Here is a 20,126-nt window from a genome sequence, read left to right on the forward strand (position 1 = left end):
TTATCATGCACTATTTGGTTTAATTAAATACTTGGAAGGAAAGTGAAGAGAAAAAAGTGAAGCACTGAGAATTACTCATCTGTTTTAGACTTCAAATCATTTGGATGATATCCTTAGAAAGGAAAATAAATCTAGGATATGAGAATGACCTGACATGGCAGAGTTAAAGCACGAGCAAGCCATGCAATTAAATAATTGACAAGGATTGTTTTTTAATTAAGCAACTGGGTTGGAACAAAAACCTGCAACCACTGCGGCCCTCCAGGACTGAATCCTCCCACCCCTGGTCTAAAGGACAAACTAGCCTCTGGCCTGAAAGGGGTACAGGGGACCAAGAAGTAACCCTGGAAGTGCTTGCAGACCAAATCTTTTGTTCACAACGCCAGTGAACATCATATCTGAAGGAGGGTTAAGAGAAGTGTTCAACTGATGGGTGGGAGAAATGCCAGGGGAATGAGAAAGGAGTATACTTTAGTGCAATTGAGTTGAGTAAGTTCAGTGAACACCCCACATGATGGACAAGGGAACAAGAACCTGATAGAAATGGCCAGGAGTTTCAGTAGATTTCTATTCCCTTTTGATTTCTGCTTTGCAATGCAAAATTTGACATTACTTTTTCGCCACCCATTTTGGTTCTTGTTTTCAGACAGTCAAAAAACTTAAAATATTTTTAAGTTAATTTCTGTACTTTTGGCTAGTTTATGTATTCTTTGCCCAATATTGAGTGCTGATAGAGTCGAATATCGGTCTTCCTTCCCTTCAGGCATCCCAGTTGGCGCAGTGATGAACAACCTACAGAGAGGTCCCGGACAGGCAGCGAGTCCTCACAGCAGGGTGGAACTGGCAGAGGTTAGATTTTATAAAAAAAATGTGCACCTAAAATTATGATCAATCACAATATTTATTTATTAACATGGTCAGGTTTGCTGTAATTCCTACACTCCTGGTTATTAGTAGGTTTTCTGCTTGCAGCGTCAAGACGCAGAGAAAGTGAGCGCTCAGTAGAGAATGAGGTGTTCAATCGTGAAGAAGATCCTCCTTCACCAGGAACAAGGCCGCCTCAGAAGCATGACTCCTTGCCTCTAAAAGTAGTCCCAGCCCCACCTCCAAAGGAGAATGCCTGGGCAAAGCGCAGTTCAGTGTCTGAAAGAACGGCTGATGGTGAATTGCGTTCACCAGTGTCACCAAGCAGCACAACCCCTCCTAAGCTGACAAGGTACAAAATTTCACTTTATTTTTTTATACAATAGTTAAGAACTGTCTCCATGCAACTATAGAGATACTTTGTATAAAGTACAGTAAAGTTTTGGCACCTTAGAGACAATCTTGTGCCTTGCTTTATTATTTTATAATTCTTTATCTACAAGTCCCAGCCTTTTCCAAAACTCGCAAAATTTCTGATGATAGATGAGTGACTCTGGAGGACTGTAAATGCCCCACCTGAGTCTGAAAAATTTCTAACCTGATCAAGGAAAAGAGCATTTGAAAATGTTGGAGTTAAGCCATTGTGACCTAGTAGATAAGGCATTACATTGAAAAAGAAAAAGTTGGATTTGGTATAGTGAGTGAGTCAATTACTTAACCTGCCATTGCTTACACTGCAAAATTATGTAATGAGCAATGTATTTGGAGCACCTCTCTGTATATATTTTTTGTTTCTCAACTTAGAAAAGAACTTGCACAAGGTTTGTATAATCAATAAATGTAGTATAAAACTGTTTTTGTACCATTTTCCTTTCCAAGTTGTAGTAACTATTTCAAGAATCTCAGAATCGCAGGCTGATACTCTAATTTTGTTTTTTATTGTGCATGTTTCTGTTGATAGTATATAAAATAAAGATTAATAGGAAAAAGTGTGGATAAGCAAAATGCTTCGATGTCATAAATGCAAGGGTTTTTATTATGCAGTATCTCATTTTTATGCACTGTATAAAATGTGGTATCAGTAATATTCACTTCACTACAGGTATTATTGTATTTTTAATCTACTTTTGTTTAGGTTGCTTTCTGAAAGGTCATGTGTTTGGTGGGGGAGTTTATTCTAGGCAGGAATTTTTAATTCATGTATGTAACAGTTCTCTCAGAGAACAAGCGATGTTTTGAAGAATAGGCAGAGTTTATTTATGCATCTGTAATATTATTTAATGACTTTGTTGACTTTCTCCTGCTGGACAAGGAAGATAAACATATTTTCTTTTTGCCTAATGATTTGGTTTTATTCTTCAGCTGTGCTTTTCATGCTCTGTTGTCACCTTTTATAGTAAAATAATCTAACTTAAAACACACAATTTATGTTCTGCTTCCACCAGATGATAACTAAATTAGACAAGTAATTTTTTTTTAACACCTTTCAATACCTTTAGCACATTTGTAAATAAAAGTGGCTTTTCAGTTTAAGATATTACCCCTATATTTCTTAGGTTAAATACTTTAAAACTTTTCTGTTTTAAGTAACTAATAGCCTTTTTGCAGTAATCAGTTGAGTTGTACTTGTGCCATATTAACGTTTGATTCAGCTATGACATGTTTAAATTTTTTACTCATTTTACATTACTTCTGATAAATTTTAAAGGCACTACATAACTAATAGGTGGATGGAAAGATAATTGGTAGAGATGCACAATATATCGGAAACTATTGTTTTCTGGCAATTGTTTATTAAAAATGACGACATCGAAATCGGTCAGATGTGTACATTTTAACCAGTACAGCCAACCGATATAATTTGGGCTTGTCAACATTGTCAGTTCATTAAATGATTAAATGTTTTCATTGTTCGGTGAGGCAGACATTAACTTGCAGAAAAACATCCATGCAAGCACAGCCCCTTGGGCTCACAAAAAAAAAAAAATCACCATGGGGTTTCCTAGTTTTACCTACAAGGAGCACTTACTCACGTTGTTTATTCATTGGGCAGATATCGTTAGTAAAGCATCATGTCAGCCGTGTGGGCATATTTTTCTGTGAAAAAGGGAGACAACAGAGTTGCTATCTGCTCTACCTGCAAAAATGAGATAATGCGAGGAGGCTGCAGAATTAAATCCTTTAATATCACAAATTTAAATACCCATCTGAAGAACCACGATAATGAATTATACATAGTTTCTAGCAGCTAATGCTGCCAAAACGAAAGTTAAATTAAATCGGACACTACTGGGGTCACTAGTGGTAGTCTCATACAGCAAACCCTTCAAAATGTGAAGACATTCCTTCAAGACGGAGCCAGAGCTAAAGGTATAACTACTAAAATAATGGAAATGGTCGCATTCAATGACCAGCCTTTTTCCCTAGTTGAGGATGAGGGAATTCGTCGGCTTACTATATCATTTAGAATCTCAGTACATTCTTCCAAGCTGGTCAATACTTTGCCGATATCTTACTACCTGCATTACACAATGTGATTGCTACACATATCCACGAGCTTTTAAGAAACAATGTCACCAGGATTAGCTTAACTACAGATACGTTGTGCTCAGAGGTCAGCTCCATGAACATGTTGAGTCTTAACAACACACTGGATTGACGAAATGTTTGAGACAGAAAGAGTGGTGTTGCATGCTAATGAGTTCTCTGGTTGTCATTCTGCAACTTGCATTGCACAAGCTTTCAATTCCATGTTAGCGAAGTGGAACATTTCAAAAAGTAATGTGCACATTGTGCTTCATGACAACATTCGCAATATAGCAAAAGCTATGGAAGAAAGTGGCATTAAAAGTTTAAGCTGCTTGGCTCACACTTTGCAGCTTGCTGTAAATGGAGGCTTACTGAGCCAGACAAGCATCTCCGACTGTGTTGCCATTGGGAGGAGAATAGTTACTCATTTTAAGCACTCACAGCTTGCTATTTCGTGGCTGAGAGAAATACAAACAGACCTTGGTACCCCAACAAAAATGCTTCAGCAGGATGTCCTAGCTGATCAGAAGCACACAATTGCTGCATATGGTGCTGAATACAAGCTTCCTGCCTCTCTCTGACTTGTGCTCCAGCAGACCCCCGTGACCCTGTGTTTGGATTCAGCGGGTTGGAAAATGGATGGATGGATGGATGGTTATTTGACTTGAACCATTCAAGCAGCTTACTAAAGACATAAGCTCATATTCATCTACAATTGCGGATGTGATTTTGTCTGTTGAAGCACATAAACGTCTGCTTAGCAAGTGTGGCAAGACACATTCTGGAGTTAAAATGGCGAAAGTAAAACTTTTGGAGGCTGTCACAAAAAATGCTTCACTGGTGCATTCTATACTATCTATCTACTGTCCTTAATCCACGGTACAACGATCTATTTTTTGACCAAGATACCAAAAAAACACATAAAGCACTGGAGAAACAACTGGTCAAGATGTTAACTGGTGAAGGAGATGTAGAGAGCAACAGCGAATCACAAGAGAAAAAGATTTGTACACAGAGAGGTATTGCTGCTTCATTGCTGGAGATGTATGAAGAAATTCTTGAAGAAAATTTGTATGTGGCTGCAAAATCACATTCAACTGGTGCCAAGTTAAAATAACAATCATAAAATTAACAATCATACTGATTGGTTGACCAGACATCCCAAATGGAAAAGAAACCTTTTTTGTTTTCTTCAAAAAAAAAAAAAAAACACAAAGTATACACTGCAGCTTCGAAATGTACAGTCAGTATCATTGTGCGTTTGCCGGAAACTTAGTCGGCACTGCGAGGCAGCTTGCTAGGACCGTACATAACTTAAGAGTGCAGGGCGAACTGCTCCGCAGACATTAAGTGAAAAGAAAAGGAACACGTTAACGGCATCACCCTACCTTTTTACGTCAGGTTTTTACAATTTGTTTGCCAGATTGCCTACAAAACTGTTCTATTTTAGACAGTGGAGTCACTGTGGAAAAATAGTGGAGGAATTTGATTTAGTGGCCACTTAACAAAAATGAGGAAAAGGTTGACCTGCATGCTTGAATGCAGCTTCAAGTTTTGTACCTTGTGAAAGATGTCTCCTGTGTCTAAACTGTAAAAATTTTACGACAAGATCTACTCCAGTTTTAATGTAAGCATTACTTTAAAACAAAATCACCCTGAAATATACAGCTGTCTCTCAATATTTCAAGGGACACATGCGTTACAAAGTGTTTCATTGTGGAATAGCTTGTGCTGTATCCCATAAAAATCCATTGGCATCACACTTTATGCAAGATTCCTTTTATATGACCCAAATCATTGTACGTCAAGCTTTCAACGTCACAAGTTTTTATTAACTTATTAACTGGTTGGAACAGGCGGTTGTCCTGTTTTTTTTTTACCACAGATCTGGTCAACCTAATAATATTTTTTTTTTATTATAATGTACATAAATGTTTGTAAACTTTTTTTTTTTCCCCAGCTGAATAATTATTTCAGTGAGCCCCCTATCTCCAGAAATAACTGTGCCCTCCAGTATTGGAAAAGCAATTCAGCCCATTTCCCAACTTTGGCCAAGGCAGCGATCAAGTAGGGGAAGAATGGGCAAGTTGTCTCAAGTTTTACTTAGTCAGCTGTGGATGGGTCAAATATAAAGTTATTGCCAAGCAAAGGTCTGCATTGATTAGGTAAATTACCATTAAACAGATACAAAATAACAAGCATTATCAACGGAGATACTTAGTATTGTGGAACGAGCCCCGGACGCAGACAGGCAGACATGTTATTTTTGCACCACCACACGTTTATTTACACTACTACTATTTACAATGTCTCTAAGTGCTCCACAAACCCCAGTCTTCCCCAAAGTCCAGGCCAACCACTCTGCCTCTTCAGACCGCCTCCTTCTCTCTTTCTCCAACCTTGTCCGCTTCCACCCGACTCCAGCATTGAATGAAGGGAGGCGGCCCCTTTTATCCATACCCAGATGTGTTCCAGGTATGCACCGGCAATCCCACGGACACGCCCCAGTGTGGCGGAAGTGCCTGCTGTCCTCCCGGAAGCACTCCGGGTGTTCCCTCTCTTCTTCCCCCTCCCACCACATCCTGGTGTGGCGGAAGTACTGGGGTCCAGGGTCCATCAGGCACAGGGACGCCCCCTGGCGGTGACCACGGGCCCCTACAGGGTTGAGCTTATAAGCCCTGTACCCGTGGCCCCCAATACAACCAGGGCGGTCGCCCCCTCATGGTCTGGAGGAGGCATGAGCCCTCCTCCTGTCTCCCCGGGCGTCCCGGCTGGGTAGGAATCCCAGCCGGGTGCCACAGTATGTAATAAACTAATTTAAACCGGGGCACTTGAGATGTGACAGTGGGTATAGGTACGGTGTGTTGTGAATGGTGAGCTGCATTGGATTTCAGCCAGGTTCAATTTTGGTCTCATCTGACCATAAGACCTTTTTCAACTTGGCATCAGAATCTTCAAGGTGCATTCTGGCAAAGCTCAAATGAGCCTTAATATGGCCTTTCTTGAGAAGTGGCTTTTTCCTTGCGACACTCCCGAACAAGCCACAGTTGTGGAGCGCTTGTGAAACTGTCACATGCACGCAATGACCACTCTTTGCCATAAAATACTGTAAATCCTTCAAAGTGGCCATTGGCCTCTTGGGTGGCCTCTTTTACCAGTTTCCTCTTTGCTCTTTCATCCAGTTTGGAGGGATGGCCAGATCCGGGTAGAGTCCTAGTAGTACCAAGCACTTGCCACTTCTTTGTTATGGACACTTCTGTGCTCCTAGGAATTGATAAAGCCTTTGAGATTTTTTTGTATCCATCTCCTGCCTTATGTCTGTCCACAACTCTATCCCTGAGATCTTTCGAAAGTGTCTTGCCACCCATAGTCAGTTGTTTGCTGTCAGTTGCACTACCAAGCAAGGGAATGAATCCTCCAGGAACAGCTTCACTAATCACACTGATTACAACTGAACACAGGTGGAAGGAAGCCAGTAACCATGGTGTGCAATGGAAATTGTGGGCACTTACACGTGATTGAGTTTAGAAGGGGGTGATCCTTTATTAATCTCAGTATGTCTTGTTTTTGATTTTTTTTTTTTTTTTTTAATTCTTTTGAACTGTAGCTGCGATATCTTTCACTTGGATGTTACAGATTACATTGAGTAGGTAAAGCTGGAAAAAATATTGGTTTGTGTGTTTCATTTAAGGCTATAAAGCAAATAAAATATGAATATTTCAAAGGGGGTGATTCTTTTCTATACCCACTGTATATAGTCTGAGGCGTACTAGGTCAAGAGAAGACAGTCTTGTTCCCAGTGTGCCCAACAGATAGTCCATTATCCAGGGCACAATAGGCTCATCCACCTGCCACATCTCTGAGCTTACCACTTAACAGGGATGGCTGAATGACATTGAAGGCACTGGAGAAATAAAAAAATATGATCCTTGTCATGCTGCTAGCTTTGTCCAGCTTTGCAGAACAGACAGATACATTTTTCATTCCAATCTTTGTCTGATAGGCAAACTGCAGTAGGTCCAAGTGGTCTTTCATAGGAGAACTTGTGTAGTCTTCCTGATGTGGTATGTAATGACCACTGGGGTATAATCATTAGGTGATGAGGTGCATGTCTTCATTGGAACTGGAACAATATATGATGTTTTGGTGGTTCTTTTAAGGAGCCTTGGTGACAAACTGAAAAAGTAGCAGTGGATACCACAAAGAAGGTCAGCACAGGCCTTAAGTATTCAAAGACCAACTTCATCCAGTCCCGTGGCTTATCTTATATGTAGCCCCCTCGTTTGTGTCATCTCTTTATCAATTAAACATTAGAAAAATGTTGTCAAGAACAGGCCGTTCAGTCCAACAAGCTTGTCCATCTGTTCACCTTGATTGTCCAAAATAACCTCTCTACACTGCTTCACAATTTACAACATGTGTCTGTGATTCTTTCCGTGAAGAATATCTTTCCATCATTTTTGTGAAATCTGCCCATAACAAGTTTCCAACTGTCCCTGTATTGTTGAGTTTATTTTAAAGCAATGGAGTGGATCCACTATAATAATTCCCTTTGTAATTTTAGCCACTTTCACATGTCCCCTCTTAATCTCTCTTTTCTTGGACTGAAAACGTTCATTTGTGTCGGTCTCTTCTTATAGCTCAGGAGTCTCACTGGCATGTTATATAACTTAAACATAACCTTCCTTGACTTGTTTTCCACTCATTGGGACAATACAGTAGCACAAGGTTTCTTGATTGCTTCTGTTGTATGTAGATAGTGATGAGTCCACAATGACTCTTGGGTCCTTCTCATATACTAATGTTATTTGGGGTTTCTGTTCACAAATGTTCATCAGCGCTGTTTTTGGGTCTTTATTTAAATGTAAAATTAGATCTTTATATGGGTCAGCACATCTTGCTCCATGAGTAAAACTGTCTTTTTCAAACAGAGTGCCATCATGTATCCTTAAGAAGCAGTTGCTGAACTGATGATCAGAAGTGTAATCCTGACTACCCTAAAAGGATTACAAAGGCCTAAAATGTTCCAGATCACTAGTACCTGAAAGGGAGTGATAATAAAGATAGAGTGCATGGAGAATAGCTGCAAGTTTTACAGTTGTGCACAGAGTTGAACCTGGCAAATACGAAAATAATATTGTCTGTCACATTTTTTAAAACCATTCCACTCAATTGGTCATCCTCTGCTTTTGCATGTCCATAATTGGGACAATTGGCAGTAACTTCACCTTGAAGGAAAATATCAGCCAATGTGGTGAATGCTTGGCTGATTGTACTTGTTTGAATGCCCTGCTTCTTGAACCAGTTTAGTTGGAAGCTGCCAAAATGAGCCAATACCATACAGGCGTTGGTTCATGAAGTTCATGGAAAGTGTCTTTTCTTTGTCAGTAGTATTGGCAGTCATGAAATTTTGCTGTATTTTGATTCTCTGAGAAATACATCTATCTAGTTTATAATAAAACACTAAGGTCTGTCCAGTCCCTTGGTGCAGTCTGATTGGTCAGCTTTGCTTTGGTGACATGATTGAAAGAGGAATTGCAAGTGTGAGACACAAGGAGAGAGGAGAAAGGTCACAGGAAGCACGTTGAGAGAGTTGCTTTCAAAGACAGCAGTATAAAACTTGACAGGAGATAAGACAGGTGCCTTGAAAATAATGACAAGAGTCTGAGAAGCAGGCTTAATGGGAATGCCCTGGAGACGGGGAGCAAAGTAGAAGAGAGGTTTGGACACAAGGATAAAGTGGGATGGTACTAAAGGAGCATGTAGGGCAACTAAAAATTATAAGCACTGGTAAAACAAATGTCCTCCGTTAACAAGGTTAGCCGGTAACCAACTTGGTAACAACAGCACTATTCTTGGGGTTTTGGAGTGCCAATTAAAAGGGAAAAAAGAAATGCAAAAAGTCTACTAGAGAAAGAAAATTGCTGCTAAAGCATAGAGTATAAACCCTTAGAGGTTTTTTTAGCATTATAACAGTAAGGCTGTGGGAGCATATTAACTAAGTTAAGAACAGTAGATAGGAAATTGAAAATAGTTGTTTATGAACAGCCAGTGAACCTTAAATTCACATTTTATGTGGTTTCCATCAGTGTGGAGAACAGTAATGTGTCAGTAGCTACAAATTATTAAAAAAAAAAGTTATTGACAAATTTTAAAATTGTGGAGAGTGAAGTACTGCATGGGAATGCCTTTGATTATAGTAATTTGTACAATGTGAGAAACTAGTCATGAAACAAAAAAGCAGGAGTTCAGAGTGTAGTGTGCAGATTTTGTTGATGAATAACGTAAATTTTAACTTGCAAGGTAATTCAGTTTTCAGCACCAAATTAGGTGGCTCCATAGATGCCCTGGAGTTGGCAAATTCCCTTTAAAAGGATCTGGACAAGAATTAAATTGGTGTATATTTATGGCAAATACATTACAAAAATATATAGCATCTTTCACAAGAAAGGTTAAATTATCCTTATATAATCACACATTGGAGGATCCAGTCATAATGGTGTTATTCTTATAATGTCATTTCTCAACTCTAGATATTCAACCCATATTGAGAAAATGAAGTACATAAACGTTCAAAGGACAATTAAAACGGGTCATGATAGCACAGTTAAAACTAGAAGTAAGACCTTTTGAGTAGGCATTGGCTGGTCTTAGAATCAGATGGAGGATGCAATGCTCATAATGCAAGGGTGATATGATTATAGTTTTAAAATTGATGATGGGTTTATGGCAGTTATGAATATGTCTAAGTTGTGGGGCAGGGTAGTTTAAGGGTAAATCACAGAGAAAATCAGACCTCAAAAAGTAGAAAACATTAACTGGGAAGGATGTACCGGATTCACTTTGTTTTTGCTGAGGTGGCTAATTAAAATGTTATTCTATCTCATTGCATATGGCACCAAACCCCCACCCAAATCCTGAGTCTCTTTCCTGGTTACCCTTAAAGCAGACTATTTGTTGCAGACCCAGTCTGTCTACAAATACTCAGATATCTGTGCGCTAAACGGATTTTTCTGCTTCTTTTTCATGTATAGCCCTGCAGGTTCTGCTGAAGAGAAATTCCCTCCAAAAGGAAAAGGTACAAATTCCTCCTCTTCCTGCTATTTAGAATAACACCCAATAAAGTGTGTTTGCAGTAAAAGGCAGCTAAGATATTCTGCTTGTTTTGCATTGCCCCTGAGTTCAGATGTTGCCACAGATTGCTGGTGATTTTCTAGCCTAAAAGAAACATTGCTGGTTCTTTTCTACCAACTGCTTTTGTGAAAGACCATGCACATGCAAAATCATTCAGAAGGCAACAGCATAGTGGATCACACTGGCCATCTGTTTTTATCAAGTGCCCCCCCTTTTTTTTTTTTTTTTTTTTTAAATTGGTCTGAGAGAACATTCCTAAATGCCAGATGTAGTTCAGCTTTGATGGGAGGACAACTCTGGCAATAAAGTACCAAATATAAGTGGTCCGTTCCAGTCTGACATGGCTACGTTCAATTCTGAAAAACATTAAAATATGTCTTGCTAATTGGGGCACTTATGTCATTCATGCAATAAATATTTGGCTTTTTGCCTGCCTTTGTCTTTATTCTTTCTTGTATTCCAAGCAGATGGGCACCTGGAGCAGTTGGATTGACAGGGTCGGAGTACTGCTTCTCTTTGCATTCCTTGTTGTTTTGCCTCGTTTTTTGCTTTGCCTTCCTTTACCTGCATTTGGCATTTGCAGGTTTGCATGAGACTTTGTCAAAACTGCCATTGTCCCTCTCAAGATAATCTTCTATATCTCTATGCCTCTGCTTTCTGAGCATTATATGCCACAGCTCCCCTTCATTGTTATGCCTCTCATTCCAGATGAGAACAAGGCTGACGGTGTTCGGCGGGACCGAGCCCCTGGGAAAGGGAGGGGTGGATCTACAGGCCTGGGGACAGGGAGGGGGAGAGGAGAAGGCGTGAACAAAGAGAGACGACGAGAGGCTGACAGGTCAGGCATCATCCACCCCTTGTCCTTCCTTTCTTCTTTTTAATATATTATTTAAAAAAAAAAAGAGTACTCCAAGGATGCCACTGACCCTTTGCTCTTAAGACTGTATCAAGAACCAGTGGTGTCAGTTTATTAAAACAAAAATGTGTGCTTAGTTGTAGTCTAGCTTCAGAGAACCAGCTCTTTAAGGCTAGTTATGGACAGTTGTGGGTCCAAACGAGGACTGCGTTCTGAAGCCTGTTAGCTCAATCTGATTGGAGTCCAGCAAATGGAGTAGGGTGGGGTCTACCAATAATTGAGCATTGCTTAAACTTGGAGGGGAGTGAAGAAACAAGGATCACTAAGTTTAGTTCTCCTTAAAGACAGTCTCCAGTTTATTTTCCCCTCATCCCTCTCATTGTCTGTTTTTCTAGGAAAGACAGTAGAAGAGAGCGAGAGCCCAAACAAGTACCTGAGCCAAAGAAATATGAGGAATCGGCAAGCCCTGTGAGTCCCTCTAACTCTCTTTTGGCAAAAGGCAGACATTGTTACATGGCCCACTGAACTTTTCCCAGGCAGATATTACAACGCAAATAAGAATTTTCTGCAAATGTGGAAAAAGTTTTTTTTCTTTTTTTTTTTTTAACTAGCAATTTTAATGATTTCTGATATTTTACGTACTTGTCACTAGATTTTTTTTATGAATAATGAGACAGATCACCCATATAATAAGACATAAACAGTGACTAAATTAGGGTATACAAATAACTCCATTTGGTTTTTTTTTGTTTTTTTACTCACACACACACACCACAACAAAACTGAAATATCATCTTTCTTTTCTGGCCTCCAGTGTTGCTTGGGGTGTGGGCATAGACAATGGGGGAAGGGGTTACAGTCAGATACTGACATACTGAACAAATTAAAACTTTCACAGTTTTAGCCTTTTCATTTCTGGGATAATTTACTGACACTTGTGTGTTTGTCAGCAGTTGGCTTTCTTTTTAACGTATTTCTTAGCAACTTGTATACCACCGGTTTTCAATATGCTTCACTAAGGGATGGATATGTTTTAATCATCTATGCCTTAGCTGATCCCAGTAAAAATGGCTTTGAATAGTTTCTGATAATGCAGTTTATTCATACAGGTTTTTTGTTTTTTTTTTTGGCCCTGTCAGGTGTTTCTTGTCATGGTGTCTGAATTGTGCATTCTCTGCATAGCCTACTACTCTGTCAATTATTACTGAGATTTCATCTCTCTCCTATATGGAAACTCCAAAATCTCATTTTAAATTTGTAAAATTGACATCAGATTTCACTTTCACATGCTCCAATATCAAAACTGAAGCATGTATTTTTATCATTTAACATTAACTGGTGTTTGTTGTTTTAAAAAAAGCATTAGAACTCTGAAGCCCATCAAAATTTTCGGGTTTTGGATTATTCACAATAGTGTGGGTAATCCCCTTGTAAACTGTATCAGAATTCAACTTTTCTTTTGTAAAGCACTCTTTTCTATAAAGCATAGACAAGTACAAGTTTAAATGTGTGTTCATTCATTTAGGACTCCTAATATCCAAACTACATTCCTAGTAGCAGTTCCATTACATTTAGATCACCACAGATGTTCTAGTTGTAGCTGTTGTACTGCAAATGTAGGCTTACAGTGGTTTGCAAAGGTTTGAGCACCCTTGCTTAGAATGTCTGTTATTATGAATAGTTAAGTGAGCAGAAGATGAACTGATCATCAAAAAGCAAAAGTTTGGGCACCCAACATGGTCAGTACTAAGTAGGACCCCCTTTGTCAAGTATCACTACTTATAAATGTTTTTTGTAGCCAAGTAAGAGTGTTTCAGTCCTTACTTGGGGTCTTTTCACCCATTCATCCTTGCAAAAGATTGCTAATTCTGCCAGATTCTTGGGCTGTCTTGTATGCATTGCTTTTTTGAGATCTTTCCACAGATTTTCAATAATGTTTAGGTGAGGGCTTTGGCAAAACCATCAGCTTGTGCCTCTTGAGGTATTCCATTGTAGATTTTGAGATGTGTTTCAGATCATTATCTTACTGTAGGGCCTATCCTCTTTTTCAGCGTTTATACAGATGATGTGATGTTTGCTTCCAGAATTTGCAGATATTTATTTGAGTAAATTCAAATCCGTCTACCAATGACTTGTTCCCTGTGCCACTTGCAGCAACACATGTCCCAAAGCCTGATCCATCCATTGCAATGCTTAACAGAAATGTTTTGGGTTTTTTTTTCCCCTGGAATTCAGCGCTCTTTTTTTCTCCAAACATACCTTTCCACATTGTGGCCAAAAAGTTTTATTATGACTTCATCAGTCCACATGACTTGTTTTCCAAAATTCATCAGGTCTGTTCATTTGCAAACTGCTGAATTTTATGGCTATGATGTAGGGAAGATTTTCTTCTGCTGTCTCTACCATGAAGATCCTATTTGTTCAAGTGTTGCTGCACAGTAGAACAGTACACCACCACTCGAGAGTCCGCTAAATCTTCCTGAAGGACTTTTGCAGTCAAATGGGGGTTTTTATTTGCCTTTGTAGCAATCCAATGAGCAGTTCTTTCAGAAAGTTTTCTTGGCCTTTCAGACCTCAAGTTGACCTCCACCATTCCTGTTCATTGCCATTTCTTAATACAATACAATACAGTTTATTTTTGTATAGCCCAAAATCACACAGGAAGTGCCGCAATGGGCTTTAACAGGCCCTGCCTCTTGACAGCCCCCCCAGCCTTGACTCTCTAAGAAGACAAGGAAAAACTCCCAAAAAAAACCTAGTAGGGAAAAAATGGAAGAAACCTTGGGAAAGGTAGTTCAAAGAGAGACCCCTTTCCAGGTAGGTTGGGCGTGCAGTGGGTGTCAAAAGAAGGGGGTCAATACAATACAATACAATACACAGAACAGAACAAATCCTCAATAAAAAATTAAAACACTTTTTAGAAGTACGGAGCAGAATTTAACATTAGATGATATCACATAATAAGATTTAGATAATTTTAGACTCCTGGAGACCTCATCCATCAAGCTGCCTCCCCCATTTGGCCATTCCACGGCTGAAACAGTGTTGGGCCAGCCAATCCGATGAAAGGACCCCTCTTTCTCACGATTCCTGCGATCCTTCATCAGGGATGACTTTACCTTAGGGAGGCAGAACAACTTGGCAGGTGGGCCGTGGCACCAAGTGCCACATTTGAGTACCAAGAAGAGAAACAGAATAGGTGAGGGTTAGTATCCAATTCTAACTATCATGTTACTTATGTTTTAGTGCTAATGACTAACAACAGAGATGCAGTATGTACAGTTAATCAGCAGCTCTAGTCAGGATATGCTAAACTGAAGTAGTGAGTCTTCAGCCGGGATTTAAAAGCTGAGACCGAAGGGGCATCTCTTACAGTAGCAGGCAGACCATTCCACAGTTTAGGAGCCCTGTAACTAAAAGCTCGACCTCCCATTGTTATTTTATTAATCCTTGGAACCATAAGCAGACCAGCATCTTGAGATCTTAATGTGCGCTCTGGTTTGTAAGTCATGATAAGTTCAGACAAGTAAGCTGGACCTCAGCCATTTAATGCTTTATATGTTAAAAGAAGGATTTTGAAATCTGCCCTAAACTTAACCGGGAGCCAGAAAAAATTAGAAACTTGTAGCATTCTCCTGCTTTGTGAGCATCAATTCTTTTATTTTTCAAAGTGTTAGGCAGCTGCTTAGAGGAGTCAATGACAGCTTATTGTTGGTACAATGTTTGAGGAATCTGAGAATTTATGCAGTTTTGCAATTTGCATCTCCTGGTGTTTCCTAACAATGACTGTGAACAAGCCATAGTCCTAAAGAGATAATAAAGGTCTGAGACCACCTTGGGAAAAGTCATCAGAGACCTCAGATACCTTGTGTTGGCCACACTTTTGCATGGTGCTCCTTTCCTTTTTCACTGCGCAATTGTATAAAACAAAAATAACACACAAATCTTGCATAAAATTCTGAAAAGAAATGTCATCTGTAACTTTGTGCGTTTTGCTTATCACTTCCTCTTCTGGTCACTTAACTATTCACAATAGCTGACATTTTAAGCAAGGGTTTCCAAGCTTTTGCATATGAGAGGAAATGACAAAAATAGATGATTACAATAAAATTGTAAATATTAGGAAATTTTGGAGGTGATTTTTTTGATCAGTAGGCAATGGATTTAATATTATGAAATTTCCCATGCTGAAAAGAAAAGAAGGTTAGAGCCAGAGTGGATTGTATAACCTTAGGCAATGTCCACAATACCTCATTTCCATTTTAAAATGGCATTTTATTATGAAAACGATCTCTGCTGTTTACACCTCATTTACAAAAGTATCTCTGTCCAGACTTAAATGACCAAAAACAAATATGTTGTAGTTGTTCACCTATGCTGGGAAAGCATGCATCGATAATAAAGAATCCTTGAAGGGATTGTTGTTTTTCCAACCACGGGATTTATCACAGAACGATAGCAACTAGTAAATTACTACATTATTCAAACTGTGCAAAACACAATTTAATGCTTACATTTAAGCAACACAAGTGCCCTGGAAAGTGTCCTCTCTGTTGGAATATGGCTTTCTTCCATGGGGGTGACCAATCAGGGAATGAGATGTTGTAATCGACAGGATCCTGTCAAGGAAGGGCTATGTAATGAGCTGTTCGTTTTTATCTTTCCATATTGTTTGCATTATTTAGGGGTTAAAAGCACTGGGGTAGTTTCAGTGAAAACCAATAACGTTGACTAATGTCTTTTTTTTTTTTTTATATATATATCTATATATATAGATATATATAGATGAAATCGTGGTAGTATGGGTGTGTAGCCTTCGTAGGACCTAGACACACACATCTGATAAACTTTATTGCATTTTAAGATTGTCCCTGGCCATTGTTTGTGCCTGTGACAAACTTTATATCACTGGGGCTTGTAGCCTTTTATATTAAAAGTCTAATGTACTGTATGATAGCCATCCAAAGAATAAAAACATACTGTCAAGCGGCTTTTCTTAGTATATTGCAGTAGCATTTATAACATATATTTAAAATTATAATTTAATAACACTAATAAAACTATTTTGGGGATTTGAATTATGGTAATGTATAGTAGGTGCTCTGATGTTTATTTTAATTACTACCACTGTGGTGATGGCTGCTGTATCACATCTGAAGTTTGCATGTTTTCTTTAGGTTCTCTAGTTTTTGTTTCACATCCATAGAAAAATGGCTGTTTATTAACTGTAACTGACACAGTTTAAGTGATTGTGGGGATAGATAGATACTTTATTAATCCCCAAGGGCAAATTCACATTCAGCAAAGTTTTGCACATGGCAGCACTCGGAGTTGTATTGGAAGTCCGATGTATATAGGCTGAACAAGTATGAATTCCACCACAGAATTCCTCTGTCAGCTTGTCCATAAGGAGCCAAGGTTGGATGGTGTTGAAGGTGCTAGAGAAGTTTAGGAACATAATTCTTACTGCACCACTGCCTCTGTCCAAGTGGGATCAGTGTAGCATATTGATGATGGCATCCTCCGCTCCCACCTTCTCCGGGTATGTGAACTGCAGAGGGTCAAGGGAGTGGCGGACCTGTGGCCTAAGGTGGTGAAGCAGCAGCAGCTCCGTGGTCTTCATTACATGTGACGTCAGGGTGATAGGCCTAAAGTCATTCAGCTCATCAGGACGTGATACCTTTGCAACTGGGATGATGCAAGATGTTTTCCAAAGCCTCAGGACACTCCCCTGTTCCAGGCTCAGGTTGAAGATGCGATGTAGAGGACTTCCCAGCTCTAACACGCAGGCCTTCAGCATTCATGGCGATACTCCATCTGGACCCACTGCTTTGCTGGCATGAAGCCTCCTCAGCTCTCCACTTACCTGGGCTGCTGTAATTGTGGGGGGGAGGGGGGTGGATTGGGAACCTGTCTCCTATGCTGGTATCAGCAGAAGGATGGGTGGAGGGTGCAGTACTCTGAGGTGAGAGTGAGAATGGGTTATGGTTGTCAAACCTGCTAAAAAACGTTGTTCATCGGGGTGCTTTCTCCACGTCTCTCTCGATGGAGGCACCTCGCTTCGGGCTGCAGCCAGTGATGATCTTCATCCCATCCCACACTTCCTTGATGCTGTTATTCTGCAGCTTCTGCTCCAGCTTTCTCCTGTGCTGCTCCTTTGCAGCCCTGAGCTTAACTCGGAGTTCCTTCTGCACGCGCATGAGCTCATGCTGATCACCGCCTTTAAAAGCCCTTTTCTTCTGGTTCAAAAGGCCCTTGATGTCACTTGTAATCCATGGCTTGTTGTTAGCAGTGTACTGTTCTTACTGGAACTACAATGTCCATACGGAAGTTGATGTAGTCAGTAGTGCAGTCAACAACCTCAATGTTCTCGCTATGTGACCCCTGCAGGATATCCCAGTCTGTAGTTCCAAAGCAGTCTCTCAGAGCCTGCTCTGCCTCAGTAGACCACTTCCTAAATGAGAGTGTGGTTGTAGGTAACTCCCTCACTCTTGGTTTGTAGTGAGGCTGAAGCAGAACCAGGTTATGATCTGCTTCCCAAGTGCAGGCAGCGGGGTGGCGCTGTATGCGTCCTTAACGTTTGCATACAGTAGGTCAATAACACTCAGAGGTGGGAAGTAATGAGTTACATTTACTCCGTTACATTTACTTGAGTAACTTTTTTTTTAAAAATTGTACTTCTAAGAGTAGTTTTACTGCACCATACCTTTTACTTTTACTTGAGTACATTTGTGAAGAAGAAACGCTACTCTTACTCCGCTACATTGGGCAACACTCAAATCGTTACATTTTTCCATTAGATACGGTATATTTTTGCCAGAAAGAAGCCACCGGTGGATCTACTGCATAACCGTTTCACCAATCAAACTTAGCAATAATAATCACATGGCTCCGTTTCCCAAATCAGACGTAGCCATGCAGTCACATGACCACTCCTCACAGACAGCGGACAGGGAAAGAAAGAATACAAGTGGAACCTCGGTTTGCAAGCATAATTCTTTCCGGAAACGTGCTCACAATCCAAAGCACTCGTATATCAAAGCGAATTTCCCCTTAAGAAATAATGGAAACTCCTATGATTAGTTCCACAACCCAAAACTATTCATATAAAAATTAATACAAAATATAAAGTAAAAATACATAAAACAAATTAACCTGCACTTTACCTTTGAAAAAAATCATTGCTGGTGTGAGTGAGTTTCTAAACTCTTGTGGGATTTCACCCAACGGGTCTACACGCGGAAGAGCGTCCTGAAGCAACTGCAGGCCCCCAGCACTGTAGCAGTTCGCCATAAAAGAGAATCCAAAAAGATTGCAGTCATGCTATAAGTACCTGCCATTGATGGGTGATACAAGGAACATTATAAATGCTCAGGGCACTGTATTACTTGGCCACTAACCTGAGCATGACCCTGCCTGACTGCTGTGTCTGTATATAGGAGAGTGGCAGATCCAAGAAACAATAAATAACTGCGCTGTTCCTGTTTCAAGCTGAATAAAGATGGTGTCGCTAAAGTATTGAGACTCAGCTTCGTGTTTTGGGATGCAAGACGTGGACTCACACATCACAGCACACACACGTGGTCACAATGCTGTAGTAAACAGTATATGCTCGTACGGATTTTGACTATATGAGTGAGGCACGCCGACTGACGATTGCCCACAATCCCGCAGCGAGAGAGAGAACCATCTGCTCAGTTGTGATCACATGACACTCTGCAGACAAAGCGTATACGGACTACTTGTATTGCAAGACCTCACTCGTTTATCAAGTCAAAATTTATTAAAAATTTTAGCTCATCTTGCAAAACACTCGCAAACCATGTTACTCGCAATCCAAGGTTCCACTTGTACATGAAAAATGAGAGCCAACTCCTGCTGAAGCTTAACCATCACTTCACTGAGTGAAGAACAAGCACGTTTTAGTCAAACATACTCAGACACAGACAGTCATGGTAAAGTGAGATTTCATGTATGTGCACAAGCTGCCTTGTTCTAATGTTATTTTCTATCAGCTGTGCTATTTGGAGGGCAAGTGAATATATGCAGTATTATACTGTCAGTGTACATTATACCTTGTCACTGTAAGTACCTACTGTAGGTGTTGGCTTCAAAAGCTGTTGTGAAAAACTGAGATTTGGAACTTTGTGTTATTTGTGCATCTTTATTTTGTAAAGATGTTATTTATTTTTACTCATTTTTTATTTTATTATTTGGAAATAGCAGAATTTGCACATTATTTTATACTAGCCAACCCGCGGCGTACCATACACCGCATAATCAGGCCGCTTTTTTAATGATTTTTAAGCACAGGGAAAAAATTTACATTTGAAAAATCCGGAGGAGACGGGAAGGACGCCCATTACGCCCCATCCGTCATGCTAGTCTGCTGATTTCTCGTTCAGTAACCTGTGAGTAGTGATGGGCGGAGTGAAGCCTCACGAAGCATCACCACGTTTGAAGCAATTGTGTCGGAAATCGTTTCGAAGCATTTGACACTCACCTCTCTCGTGACACCTCCTGGCCTTTTTCATTAACGTTACAGAAACTTGTGATACACTTCAATGACGTCTGTTAAAAGTCGTATTGCTTTTATTTTTTCGTAGCTACAGACTGACAACGAAGAGAAGGGTTCGTCAGCAGCTTGTAGTGTGTGATGTCTAAAAAATATAAATATACCTAACGCCGACAGGCAGAATGCACTACAGCAAGAGTTAAACAAAATAAGACGCCTCACCTCATG

At 39.9% G+C, this 20,126-nt stretch overlaps 1 protein-coding gene across 5 annotated transcripts in view; it reads left to right on the forward strand.

The window, feature by feature from the left end:
• eif4ba (eukaryotic translation initiation factor 4Ba) overlaps nucleotides 1-20,126 on the forward strand; it is an 83,320-nt gene that overhangs the window by 49,298 nt on the left and 13,896 nt on the right. The window contains exons 10-14 of one of the 5 annotated variants that reach the window (XM_028825866.2): nucleotides 764-849; nucleotides 973-1,216; nucleotides 10,428-10,471; nucleotides 11,236-11,365; nucleotides 11,779-11,851. In XM_028825866.2, the coding sequence (XP_028681699.1) occupies nucleotides 764-849; nucleotides 973-1,216; nucleotides 10,428-10,471; nucleotides 11,236-11,365; nucleotides 11,779-11,851 (577 nt within the window). The remainder of the gene's footprint in view (nucleotides 1-763; nucleotides 850-972; nucleotides 1,217-10,427; nucleotides 10,472-11,235; nucleotides 11,366-11,778; nucleotides 11,852-20,126) is intronic. The other 4 variants (XM_028825867.2, XM_028825868.2, XM_028825869.2 and 1 more) reach the window with 4 other exon arrangements.

This window comes from Erpetoichthys calabaricus, chromosome 3, assembly GCF_900747795.2.
Source record: "Erpetoichthys calabaricus chromosome 3, fErpCal1.3, whole genome shotgun sequence".
NCBI lineage: Eukaryota > Metazoa > Chordata > Cladistia > Polypteriformes > Polypteridae > Erpetoichthys > Erpetoichthys calabaricus.